Raw genomic sequence first — 13,763 nt, 5'->3', positions numbered from 1 at the left:
CCGCTGAAGAAATTTGGCATGTCGCCCCAGGTCAATCAATCAATCAATCAAATGTATTTATAAAGCCCTTCTTACATCAGCTGATGTCACAAAGTGCTGCACAGAAACCCAGCATAAAACCCCAAACAGCAAACAATGCAAGTGTAGAAGCACGGTCTTCCTCATATACTACCGCTGCACAATCAAGAGCATCCTGACTGTCTGGTATGGGAATTGCTCCATCAATGTTGATGTCCTAATAAAACTTTAAACTTGTTTCTACTATTTTGAGAAAATATAATCACAGTTTAATATGAAATATATACATGGAGAAAAAAGTTATCCGTTCTGAATAATTATTCAGCTGATTGGATTAATTTACTTATTTGGAGGCCTTTTTCGTCAACAATGTGGCCTCATTAACCTGGGCACAGTGGCCAGGTTAAACACCCTTCTTCCCCATTTCCTTTGCAGCTTCCCACAGATTTAGCTGCTTTTGAAGCGACAATAAGAGTGCCAAGCTGAGCAGCCCACGACAGCGGGTCGTTTGTTTGGGGGGGGTTGTATTTGATTAACGTTTATTGAAAAAGTATGGATTTCTGCTAACAAAGGCATTCACCACAGAGGACAAACATAGGTACAAGGTAAAGCATTTCATAATTAAACATTTATTAAGTATTGAGCTTGGGCGAATTGATGTAGTCGGAGCTGAATTCCACAAAGCCTGGAATCTGCTCAACCCCATTGGTGGAGTTCATCAGTAACTTCCTTCAGCATGGAGTTGAGTTTAGTCAGCTAGGTCTGACATTCGTGACACAGCCGCGGAAGCGAACCCTGTTGCCGTCGCAGAACAATAACAGGTGACTTGTCTGCCTTTCCGCTCAGCAAGTCTGGCACACACCCTGCACCTGCTTGGGTGGTTCCTCATAAGCCAAGTAGTAGGCCTTTTGCTGTGGCCACATCTCATGAAGAGCCACTGCTGTTGAATTTCTCAAATTCCTGCATGTGAACACCTCGAGCTTGTCTGCTGCATCGGTCATTTTCTAGGATAAGTTATCAGGCTTTTAAATCATATCATTTAAAAAAAGGAAACTCTAAATCAGGCTAAAAATAATGGGCCTGAATTAGACAGGATGAACTGTGACGATTGGAGGCAGCAGTTGGCGCATCAGTAACGATGCGAAATGGCTGTATTTCAGAAAGGCGAGCTGTCTCATTCTAATTCTATGCCAACAATCATTTAATGTTCCCGCAAAACACTAGAGACTTGCAACAGGCAAAAATTATATTGATTCATGTATAGAGAAAATAAAATGCATTGACAAAAGATAATGAAAATGTACATTTTTTATCATTCATAAAAGCTGGAAAATCATTTGCGACAAGGTAACAAGACACAATAGAGTTGGTTTAGTACAACATATTTTCAACCTCAAGACAGAAATCAAGTCTCCTTATTTCCCCTATTCTATAAAACACACTTCCCACAGCTTCATTATTCAAAAAAACAAAACAAGAATATATTATGGGAAAAACGAAAGCCTTGCAGCTTCCCAAATAAAACAAAGTCACTTAGTAAATATGTTATTTGATGAATACAACTTCTTAAAAGTAATAGGAGAAAGAAAACATGGAAGTTGATGCATTACTGTTGACACAATTAGTGCAGATGGGTAAGGTAATGAAAAGGGCCAATATTTACCATGATTTATTTTGCAAACATTTTGAAATGAGCCAAATTTATGAAAATATCTGCAAACAACCTAATTGTCCAAATCCACAATAAATTGCTTGGTAGTCTTCTTTGTTTTAAATTGTAATTTATAAAACAGGGGAAAGGGAAAACTCTTCATCACAAGGCGGTCCCATTGACAAAATTAAAAAGAGAGAAAAAGGTCTGGATTTCTTAACCATTACAAAGCAAAGAGTATCCATGAAGAATCCTCCATTATTAGAGTGGTGAAGTAGAGAATTAAATTTTCTGCTATTGTCAAACATCTCCATTCGTTATTGAAAGGGCTTGAAATGCTGGCACCTTCCAACTGGGCACCAGTATTGTATTGCAGCTTCCTACAAGAAGAGACAGAGGACATGTAACTCCACAGGTACTTTTTTTATTCCTTTTTTCAGTTTATTCTGACAGAAAACAAATATATCAATGCAAGTACATTAGCTGGTGCCATACTCATGGGACGATGATAACATTAGACACAGATTCCATATCACCCATTGGATCCCATCTTAGCCCACTCACTTGGCTCAGAGCTGCTGTAAGGGGGAGCTTCAGAGCAGTGTGCAATTTGACTTCTTTTCCTTCTTCCTTTCTATCGGTGTTTTCCTATTGATCTGTCTGACCAGGTCATAGAAAATCTAAAGCAGACCAAAGGAGCCAGTAGTTAGAGATACATCTGTTGTAAGCCCCAGATAATCACACTTGTTTACTTAATGAGATGTATATTCTTATTGCAATTCTCGTCAACTCCGAGACGTAACATACATTCATTCAGTTCAGGTGACTGGAAATGAAAGCGGTGGGGCTTACCTCATTAACGTTGATCTTTGATTTAGCTGAGGACTCTAGAAAGGCACAGTTGTTCCACTGTCTGGCCAAGTTCTGACCCTGCTCCTTGCCCACCACACGCTCATCCTCCAGGTCACACTTGTTGCCCACCAGGATCATGGGGACCTGATACAAAATAATGAGAAATAGATAGAAGACAATGAGAGACTATAGCTCTTTACCCTGTTGCTTTCCAAAGCAAAAATATAGGCCATATAAGTCTCCATAACGTGACAACAAATCAATACTGTACAAACTCTGCATGTGACAGAAATTAGAGCTAAACTGAAACTGGCAAACATCTCTCATGACATTTCTACTTTGTTATTGCTATGCTCTTCCCGCACAGAGAATACCCTTTGAGAGAACCTATGGCTCTCAGAGCAGTAGGATTACAAGTTAAGAGCCAACACACTCTTTCATTTAAAACACCATTAAAATTGCATATAAATCATAAACGTATCATAGATTTCATAGCAGCTGTAATAAATGCATTGACAACGAGGCCCAAGTGTTGGAAGCACGTCAATGACAGTGACTGAGCCCTGATAAGCTACAATACTCACATCCTCAGTGTCCTTTACTCTCAGGATCTGTTCCCGAAGGTCCTGTAGATCATTAAATGTGGACTGCGCCGTGATGGAGTATACAAGAGCGAAGCCTTGACCGTTCTTCATGTACAAGTCCCTCATCGCTGTGAACTGCTCCTGTAGAACAGCAGAGGAAAGACTCCATGACATACTGGTCATATTTACTGTTAAAATCTGTCACCATGGCTAACATGGACACATTCTACCTACTGTTCCAGCTGTGTCAAGGATTTCAAGCATGCACTGCTGCCCATCCACTTCAACTTGCTGTGGGAGAGAGGGAGTAACGTTTAGTAGCATTTTGACATCAGTGGTGGCAATTGAAAAGTTGGTAACTATAGGGCAGCTTACCTTTCTGTAGGAGTCTTCTATTGTGGGGTCATATTTTTCCACAAAAATACCCTGTACAAATTGGACAGTCTGGAAGAGAAAAGGCAAGGGGAGGAGAACATGAATGTAGAGAGTGACTCGTACATTCTCCAAATCAAAACAGCCACTCAATCAGGGCTCTAAATGAAACACTTTCATTGGTAGCACAACATGTGCTTCAAAAATAAGTCATATTGGCCCAATAAAGGCTGTACCTAAATCGTATTTTCTGGAAAATAAGACACCAGAAAATAAGATTTTTTAAATTGATTTAGATACAGCGTTCATTGGGCCTATATGACTTGTCAATATTTTTGAAGCACATGTTGTGCCCAGGAAACTAATCTGTTTCCAGGGTACAACATCTGTTTATTATAAAAGTTAAAATGTGGATACAAATACCTGTCATTGAAATGACAAAGTAATTTGTGGAATATTAGGTTAGCTAACATTGTGAAAAAAAAACAGTTTCCTAATGAGCTGCATAATGCGGTAACATGACTGAACAAGTTGTTAACGGCCCACAACATGGTTTATGAATGGAAAATATGGCCCGCGACATGGTTTATGAATGGAAAATATGGCCCGCGACATGGTTTATGAATGGAAAATATGGCCCGCGACATGGTTTATGAATGGAAAATATGGCCCGCGACATGGTTTATGAATGGAAAATATGGCCCGCGACATGGTTTATGAATGGAAAATATGGCCCGCAACATGGTTTATGAATGGAAAATATGGCCCGCGACATGGTTTATGAATGGAAAATATGGCCCGCGACATGGTTTATGAATGGAAAATATGGCCCGCCAATGAAGATGCATCCAGCTGCAGCGCCAATGCGCAATAGAAGGGGGGAAAAAAAACGTAGTGCCGGTAATATGGTCACAACTTTTCAACGGTTTGGGCTACAGACGAGCTGTTTTTTTTCTCTAGGGCAGCTTAATCATTACAACAATTATTATCTGGCTGATTTTTTGTTCTAGGTGCACACTGGTGCTCCCAAATTGAAATTCCAAGTCACACAGCAAAATATTTAGGGGCATATGCGACCAAAATGGTCACACTTTAAAGCCCTGCACTCAATGCACCCAGAATGACTCAAAACAGAAACCTTTACTACTAACCAGTGCAGATTTGCCTACACCTCCTGAGCCTAAAACCACTAGCTTGTATTCACGCATGGTGGGGTTACTTCACTCGACGGCACAAAAGTCTGCAAGAGATGAGACAAGAGAGAGAACATTGGTTAGGCCTACTTATTTATATAATTTTACACATTGCAGGCCACACATGAGGAGAAGCCAATAATTCCCTTCGGTTTTCATCAGCTCTAGACGCCACATTGTGGGCGGTTCCCTTGGCTTGTCCATTATCTAACTACTTTAGTTATACATAGCCAAGCCTAAACATAACTGCTTTGTCGCGGTAATCCCCTTTGACAATACATATTCAGAAACTGAAACTCCCCTCTGCCAAAAGAAGGAGCTCTCTTTCTGACTCACTATCCAGGTACATCTGCCGGCATGACAAGGCCTTCTTTTCAAAAGAAGAAAACAAATAGAGCCAAGATGACCCAGAGATTTATTTCCCCATTATAAAATGACGCCCTATAACACTTGAGTGACAGTGAACTGATGCTAATTGTCAAAAAGCTCAGTCTCTATGGAGACGGTAGGCAATAGCCATAGTGCCACAAATAGCTTCATCTAATTAGCATGCATAGGAGAAGGCCATGTGGGGTGAGGCGTCACTGCCTCTATCAGCTTGGCAAGGTGAGAAGTAAGACTTGTTAAAATAGCACAACATTATAAAAAAAACTCATCAGTTTTTATGACTTGATATTACAAAGCTATCCCGTAATCGTTTCCTGTTCTGTCTTGGAGCAAGCCATGGAAACGTGAGGCACCTGCCAAGAGAAACTTTTCTCTACAGAATATTATCCCCATGACACCTTTGTTATTGTTTTATTTTGTCTGTATTCCAACGGGACCACGTTGAAAATAAGTGGGATCGCTTCAACGTGTTGTCATTGATTTATTGGAGGAAAAGACGCAATGTCTCTTTATGTCCAATAGGAATTACTAACAGGCATAGGCAAAAACTCTTCCATGAGAAAATACATTTTATGTGCTGTGCAGAGAAATAATCCAAACCCACTATCATTATCTAGCTATGCAAACCTAACAAATTCCAAGCGGCAGCAGCATGAGAGTTGGGCGGTATGTTACAAAGGTCCATTCAATCCTCAGGCCATTGCGATACACCCCTTCCTCTGTGAAAATTATGTGCATATAGAAAAAACAGAACAGAGATCATAGTAAGAGAATGACAATTGCGCTTCTTAAATAGTGACCAGACCAAGAAAGGACACTTCTGTGTTTGTTTCTGATATTAGCCCATTTTTAGAAGCAGAAGTTAAACCTACAGCTGCAGTAAGAATACGAAACAAAGTATGTGTCACAAAGGTTTCAGAAAGACATTTCACTTTTATCTGATGGCCTTTAGTTGACTGATTACAGGTGAAACATCTGGAATAGCGCTTAAGCAAATACAGTGAGCTCCAAAAGTATTGGGACAGTCACACATTTGTTGATGTTTTGGCTCTGTACTCCAGCACTTTGGATTTGAAATGATACAATGGACAAGGAGGTTAAAGTGCAGACTGTCAGCTTTAATTTGAAGGTATTTTCATCCATATCAGGTGAACTGTTTAGAAATTGTACATAGTCCCCGCATTTTAGGGGACCAAAAGTGTTGGGATAAATTCACTTATACAGTGGGGAGAACAAGTATTTGATACACTGCTGATTTTGCAGGTTTTCCTACTTACAAAGCATGTAGAGGTCTGTAATTATTATCATAGGTACACTTCAACTGTGATAGACGGAATCTAAAACAAAAATCCAGAAAATCACATTGTATGATTTTTAAGTAATTAATTTGCATTTTATTGCATGATATAAGTATTTGATCACCTACCAACCAGTAAGAATTCCGGCTCTCACAGACCTGTTTGTTTTTCTTTAAGAAGCCTTCCTGTTCTCCACTCATTACCTGTATTAACTGCACCTGTTTGAACTTGTTACCTGTATAAGAGACACCTGTCCACACACTCAATCAGACTCCAACCTCTCCACAATGGCCAAGACCAGAGAGCTGTGTAAGGACATCAGGGATAAAATTGTAGACCTGCACAAGGCTGGGATGGGCTACAGGACAATAGGCAAGCAGCTTGGTGAGAAGGCAACAACTGTTGGCGCAATTATTAGAAAATGGAAGAAGTTCAAGATGACGGTCAATCACCCTCGGTCTGCAAGCTCTCACCTCATGGGGCATCAATGCTCATGAGGAAGGTGAGGGATCAGCCTAGAACTACACGGCAGGACCTGGTCAATGACCTGAAGAGAGCTGGGACCACAGTCTCAAAGAAACCCATTAGTAACACGCTACGCCGTCATGGATCAAAATCCTGCAGCGCTCGCAAGGTCCCCCTGCTCAAGCCAGCGCATGTCCAGGCCCGTCTGAAGTTTTCCAATGACCATCTGGATGATCCAGAGGAGGAATGGGAGATGGTCATGTGGTCTGATGAGACAAAAATAGAGCTTTTTGGTCTAAACTCCACTCGCCATGTTTGGAGGAAGAAGGATGAGTACAACCCCAAGAACACCATTCCAACCGTGAAGCATGGAGGTGGAAACATTCTTTGGGGATGCTTTTCTGCAAAAGGGACAGGACGACTGCACCGTATTGAGGGGAGGATGGATGGGGCCATGTATCGTGAGATCTTGACCAACAACCTCTTTCCCTCAGTACAAGCATTGAAGATGGGTCGTGGCTGGGTCTTCCAGCATGACAACGACTCGAAACACACAGCCAGGGCAACTAAGGAGTGGCTTGGTAAGAAGCATCTCAAGGTCCTATAGAGGCCTAGCCAGTCTCCAGACCTAAACCCAATAGATAATCTTTGGAGGGAGCTGAAAGTCTGTATTGCCCAGCAACAGCCCCGAAACCTGAAGGATCTGGAGATGGTCTGTATGGAGGAGTGGGCCAAAATCCCTGCTGCAGTGTGTGCAAACCTGGTCAAGAACTACAGGAAACGTATAATCTCTGTAATTGTAAACAAAGGTTTCTGTACCAAATATTTAGTTCTGCTTTTCTGATATGTCATGCAATAAAATGCTAATTAATTACTTAATCATACAATGTGATTTTCTGGATTTTTGTTTTAGATTCCGTCTCAGTTGAAGTGCACCTATGATAAAAATTACAGACCTCTACATGCTTTGTAAGTAGGAAAACCTGCAAAATCAGCAGTGTATCAAATACTTGTTCTCCCCACTGTATGTTTATTAGTAAGAAAGTAGTAAAGTAGTAAAAAGTTAAGTATTTGGCCCCATATTCATAGAACAGAATGACTACATCAAGCTTGACTCAATTTGTTGAATGCATTTTCTGTTTGTTTTGGTTGTGTTTCAGATTATTTTGTGCCCAATAGAAACGAATGATAAATAATGTAGTGTCATTTTGGAGTCACTTTTATTGTGACTAGAATAGGTTTCTAAACACATCTACCTTCATGTGGATGCTACCATTATTACAGATAATCCTGAATGAATCGTGAATAAGTATGAAAGTTTGGGAGAAAGTTAGACGCACAAATATCATACATGTCATCACAAAAAATGTGTCTGGACCCTTCTACTGTATAACATTCCATTTACACCAAAAATAGAAGTTTGGTTGTATATTTGTCTGCAATTTAACCTCAGTCATTGTACCATTTCAAATCTAAAGCGCTGAAGAACAAGAGCCCAAATAACAACAAAGTTTCCCTGTCCCCAATACTTTAGTAGATCACTGCAAATGCCTGTAGAACTTCACATGGTCAATTCCAATGTCAGTATTCCTGCAAAACACAGCTGATATGGTGAGTGTCTCCATGTTGACAAGAATTTGGCAAACCCACCATGCCCACTGCACAGCATCTTGAAATGTTATAAGTCAGTGAGGGTTCAGAACCAGTATTCTCTTAACATAAGCCTGTGAGTGGTGCGTTCCCAGTCAGCATAGAATAGCCTAGTTTCTGCACTGAAACTCATTTTATAGCAAAAACACCCACTCTAAGGACATAACCTACTGTGCTCAAGGCTGGAAAGGACAACTCCCCACTACATCTAGTGAGGGAAGGCTAGCAGTTCCCAGGACACACTGACATCTGTGGGCAGGTGTGGATGCTGTGTTGGGAGCCAAAGGAGCTAGGCTACTCCAAAGAATCCCCACAAAACTAGGAAAAAGACAGAAGAAATATATAAATTGCATTTAACTTTTTGTGAATAATCTTAGGCCTGCACTTTGACAGAGTTGGGAGTGGGACACACATTTCCAAACAGTAGGTGTACATTAGCCTGAATCATCTACTCATCAGTGAGTATGTTTACATGCACACCGCATGTAAACAATATTAAACTGATTATGACAGAATGCCGAGTATGGCGTTAGTCACGTAAATACCTTACTCTGCTTATCTAAATTGGCGTAATGTCATAATCGAGGTAATCATACGCCGATTAAAACACCTGGTTTTCTGAGCAATCTTTCAAATGATTAGGACATGGTAACAGCTTAATCATCGCTCCAGCTGGATATTTGATTTGCGCATTTGCCAGTGTGTGGTAGCGCAAGCATCCCTCTTATGTGCGAGTGAAGTGAGTTCTGAAAAACTGAACGTATGCATCATCTTATAAATATTTTTCACATACAAACTTTTCGTCAGAACTCAGAAATCAAAAAGTCTTCTCAAAAATAAGTCAGTGGTAGACTGTTTATTTTGATTGGGTATTTCCTACATTGATCAAAAGTCCCATCAGTAGCCTGATTTCATGTGTCTGTCATGTAAACGGGACTATTACATTAACCTGACTATCCACAATAATCACATTATTGTGTGCATGCTACCGTGCTGTGTTGGGGAAGCTTCAGATTGGAAGAAGTTACACTAGACTAAAGCTACTCTTAAGAAAACTATAGTTTACCTAACAAAAGTTACTTTGATGAGGTAGTTCATCCAAACTACGTTGTGAAAATGTGTCATCAGTAAATCTGTATTGTCAGACTACAAATTGCAAGAACAAATCACTTTGGGGTCATATGTTAACAGAATGTGTAACGGATTAATGGAATTTAGCCTATTAATTAAACCCCAAAACAGCTTCAAGTGAGAATTAGGCAAGTCCGATAACAAAAAAGTACATTTTAAAAAGTTGTGTAGTTCCAGTAGTTAGCCTAGCTACACGGCATAAAAGTAATTAACTACTGAAAACTGTACCTAGATTTTTATTTAGTTCAACTACCACCAAGCTACTGGAAAATGTAATGAACTAGCTAGTTGAACTACTGTACGTGTACACTGAATGTACAAAATATTACGAACTCCTGCTCTTTCCATGACAGACTGACCAGGTGAATGCTATGATCCCTTATTGATGTCACTTGTTAAATTCACTTCAATTAGTGTAGAAGAAGGGGAGGAGACAGGTTAAAGAAGGATTTTTAAGCCTTGAGATGGATTGTGTATGTGTGCCATTCAGAGGGTGAATGGGCAAGGCAAAATATGTATGTGCTTGAGGTCGACCGATTAATCGGAATGGACGATTAATTAGGGCCGATTTCAAGTTTTCATAACAATCGGAAATTTGTATTTTTGGACACCGATTTGGCAGTTTTTTTTTACACCTTTATTTATCCTTTATTTAACTAGGCAAGTCAGTTAAGAACACATTCTTATTTTCAATGACAGCCTACGAACGGTGGGTTAACTGCTTTGTCCAGGGGCAGAATGACAGATTTTTACCTTGTCAGCTCGGGGATTCAATCTTGCAACCTTACAGTTAACTAGTCCAACGCTCTAACCACCTGATTACATTGCACTCCACGAGGAGACTGCCTGTTACGCGAATGCAGTAAGAAGCCAAGGTAAGTTGCTAGCTAGCATTAAACTAGCAGAAAACAATCAATCAATCACTAGTTAACTACACATGGTTGATGATATTACTAGTTTATCTAGCGTGTCCTGCGTTGCATATAATCGATGCGGTGCGTATTCACAAAAAAGGACTGTCTTGCTCCAATGTGTACCTAACCATAAACATCAATGCCTTTCTTAAAATCAATACACAAGTATATATTTTTAAACCTGCATATTTAGTTAATATTGCCTGCTAACCTGGCTCGTTGCGAACTCTGAAGACTATTTATTCCGTACAAAGACAGCGAACTTCGCCAAACGGGGGATGATTTAACAAAAGCGCATTTGTGAAAAAAGCACAATCGTTGCACGACTGCACCTAACCATAATCATCAATGCCTTTCTTAAAATCAATACACAGAAGTAAATATTTTTAAACCTGCATATTTTGCTAAAAGAAATCCAGGTTAGCAGGCAATATTAGCCAGGTGAAATTGTGTCACTTCTCTTGCGTTCATTGCACGCAGAGTCAGTGTATATGCAACAGTTTGGGCTGCCTAATTTGTCAGAATTTTACGTAATTATGACATAACATTGAAGGTTGTGCAATGTAACAGCAATATTTAGACTTATGGATGCCACCCGTTAGATAAAATACGGAACGGTTCCGTATTTCACTGAAAGATCAAATGTCTTGTTTTCGAGATGATAGTTTTTGGATTCGACCATATTAATGACCTAAGGCTCGTATTTCTGTGTGTTATTATGTTATGATTAAGTCTATGATTTGATATTTGATAGAGCAGTCTGACTGAGCGATGGTAAGCACCAGCAGGCTTGTAAGCATTCATTCAAACAGCACTTTCGTGCATTTTGCAAGCAGCTCGTCGCTGTGCTTCAAGCATTGAGCTGTTTATGACTTCAAGCCTATCAACTCCCGAGATTAGGCTGGTGTAACCGATGTGAAATGGCTAGCTAGTTAGCGCGCTAATAGCGTTTCAAACATCACTCGCTCTGAGACTTGGAGTGGTTGTTCCCCTTGCTCTGCAAGGGACGCGGCTTTTGTGGAGTGATGGGTAACGCTGCATTGATGTCGGTATATATATATATATATATATATATATATATATATATATATATATATATATATATATACATACACACATTTTTTTTATTTTTTACTTTTTATTATTTATTTTTTTAAATCGGCCGATTAATCGGTATTGGCTTTTTTCTCCCTCCAATAATCTGTATCGGCGTTGAAAAATCATAATCGGTCGACCTCTAGTATGTACTGTCTGTATAAATTGTCAAACGACCTAAAAAGAGTGAAAAAAATATGAGCACACTTTACATTTCAAAGTCATCGAATTTTGAGTGTTCCTTTAATGTTCAAAGCATTCTGAATTCATCTAACGTGGTCATAGGCCTAAGCCATGTCAAAATACATAGAATTAGCTTTAAAACAGCACAAGTACCTTCCCCAGACGCCCATCTAGGTCAAATCACCTTTGCGTAACAGAAGGGGGCCACTAGAAGTTTGATCCAACCGTAATGAAGCCGGTAAAACAGTGTACATTAAGTGTGTATTTTGCATTTGAGAATCGATTCACGTTTAGATGGAGTAATTTGGCAATGAAAATAACATGCAAGGACCTTAGTTGGACCTAAAGGAGCAACGGTACAGTTTTGTTCCTTTAAGAGGACATATTGGGCTACACTCTTAAACTTGACAGATATGGTCTAAAAATCCTGACTTGAATGCATACAAAAGGAACACCTGATGGGATATTGCTTTTATTGCACATGGGTGTGCTCCTGAATGTCAAATCACGTGTCAAATCTTACATTCTCAAAAGACAACACCAGCCACCCTTATTTACATAAATAAAGGTTGCATTTAGCAACTAGTTAACAACAAATTCGTATTTACAATGACGGCCTAGGAAAAGTGTTAACTGCCTTATCAGGGGCAGAACAACAGATTTTTACCTTGTCAGCTCTGGGATTTATCCAGCAACCTTTCAGTAACTGGGCCAACGCTCTAACCACTAGGCTACCTGCCGCCCCTCAATCTATCCATCTAGATCAGCCTTTCCCCAACTCTGAGGTCCTCGGGATCCCACGTTTAGATTTTTGCCCCAACACTACAATGCGGATTCAAATGATCAAAACGTGATGATTCGTTGATTATTTGAATCAGCTGTGTAACGTTTCTACTGTACTTAGGTCAAAAACCAGAACGTGCACTGAGTTTGGGAAACCCCGACTAGTTGGCTAACTAGCTAAATAATAGGAAACATAACTTGCAGTGTCTGAAGTGTCTGACATCACTTCGACAAAAGAACGTTTCAGTGTAACGTTAAAACTCAGAGGAAGGGATCAGCTGTACCTAGCCAGTCAAGTTAGATGGCGAAGTTTGCTAGCTAAGCTAACGTCCCCCCGGTCCGATTCAAAGTTATAGCTAACAACTAATGTAGCTAGGCGAGCCAACCGGGTAGTGCCTGGCTAAATTCTTAATAGTTAGTCAATTAATGTTCAACTAGTCAACACGGCTAGCTAGCTAACTAAGGCGTGTGAACCACTGGTGTGAACTAGCTACAGACAACTCCCTTCGGCTTGTTGTGTTAGCTAGCTGCTTCGCTAACGTTAGCCTCCCTTAGACGTTCTATCCGGCCTGAACGTTAGCTGTCCTACTTGGCCATCCGACACGTTTCTAACATTTTCACGACCTATATACATGTTCGAGTATTGATTATCCCCAAACTGTTGCTATGACCAGAGATAATCGTTACTCACCGTGTTTTGTCTCCCCGCCACCTCACTAGATAGCTGACTTCAATGAACCTCCGGAAACGTCAATCCCTAGCTAGCTAACCTCTCCCACCATAAATGGCAACGGACGGTGCACACTAGCTACTGTAGTTTCAAGGCAGCCTGACGATTCACAATGTTGTAGTCCATAAAACCATAATGGCTCATCTGAGTATCATGGCAACCATGCACTCACTGAAAGTGCAAATGTTATTAAATAAGATATTACAATTTTATTTCCATAGTCTTCGCGTTATAAACTTGAGGACTGACAAAAACTATAAAGTAGGCCTACTGCCATACAAAATCTGTTTGGATAATGTGGGCATGCAGAATACTGTAGTCGTGTATGCAATTAGAAAGCATACTTTCCACTTGAAGTCCCAGAAATAAGCCATCTCAAACAGATGCAAGGAAAAAGCAAGGGTCTTCAACTTCAAGCCAAACACACACACACACACACACACATATATATATACAC

At 40.1% G+C, this 13,763-nt stretch overlaps 1 protein-coding gene across 2 annotated transcripts; it reads right to left on the bottom strand.

Annotated features, from left to right (window-relative positions):
• Positions 1–1,308: 1,308 nt before the first annotated feature.
• Positions 1,309–13,432, bottom strand: LOC110492737 (ras-related protein Rap-1b). 2 transcript variants are annotated; one of them, XM_036945811.2, is made up of 9 exons: positions 13,268–13,423; positions 8,642–8,788; positions 4,629–4,717; positions 3,481–3,549; positions 3,340–3,396; positions 3,106–3,246; positions 2,522–2,665; positions 2,234–2,349; positions 1,309–2,049 (listed from the first exon to the last, which is right to left on the bottom strand). In XM_036945811.2, exons 3-8 carry the CDS (start codon positions 4,683–4,685, stop codon positions 2,263–2,265), a joined length of 555 nt encoding a protein of 184 aa, XP_036801706.1. In that variant the 5' UTR covers positions 4,686–4,717; positions 8,642–8,788; positions 13,268–13,423; the 3' UTR covers positions 1,309–2,049; positions 2,234–2,262. The 2 variants fall into 2 exon arrangements, with proteins under 2 accessions (XP_036801706.1, XP_036801707.1); XM_036945812.2 differs by lacking the exon at positions 8,642–8,788 and having other exon boundaries at positions 13,268–13,432.
• Positions 13,433–13,763: the final 331 nt, after the last annotated feature.

Source organism: Oncorhynchus mykiss, chromosome 16 (genome assembly GCF_057628025.1).
Source record: "Oncorhynchus mykiss isolate SJ-2025 chromosome 16, ASM5762802v1, whole genome shotgun sequence".
Classification (NCBI taxonomy): domain Eukaryota; kingdom Metazoa; phylum Chordata; class Actinopteri; order Salmoniformes; family Salmonidae; genus Oncorhynchus; species Oncorhynchus mykiss.
The sequence above is the reverse complement of the archived record's forward strand: the minus strand, read 5'-3'. Positions and strand labels throughout refer to the sequence as shown.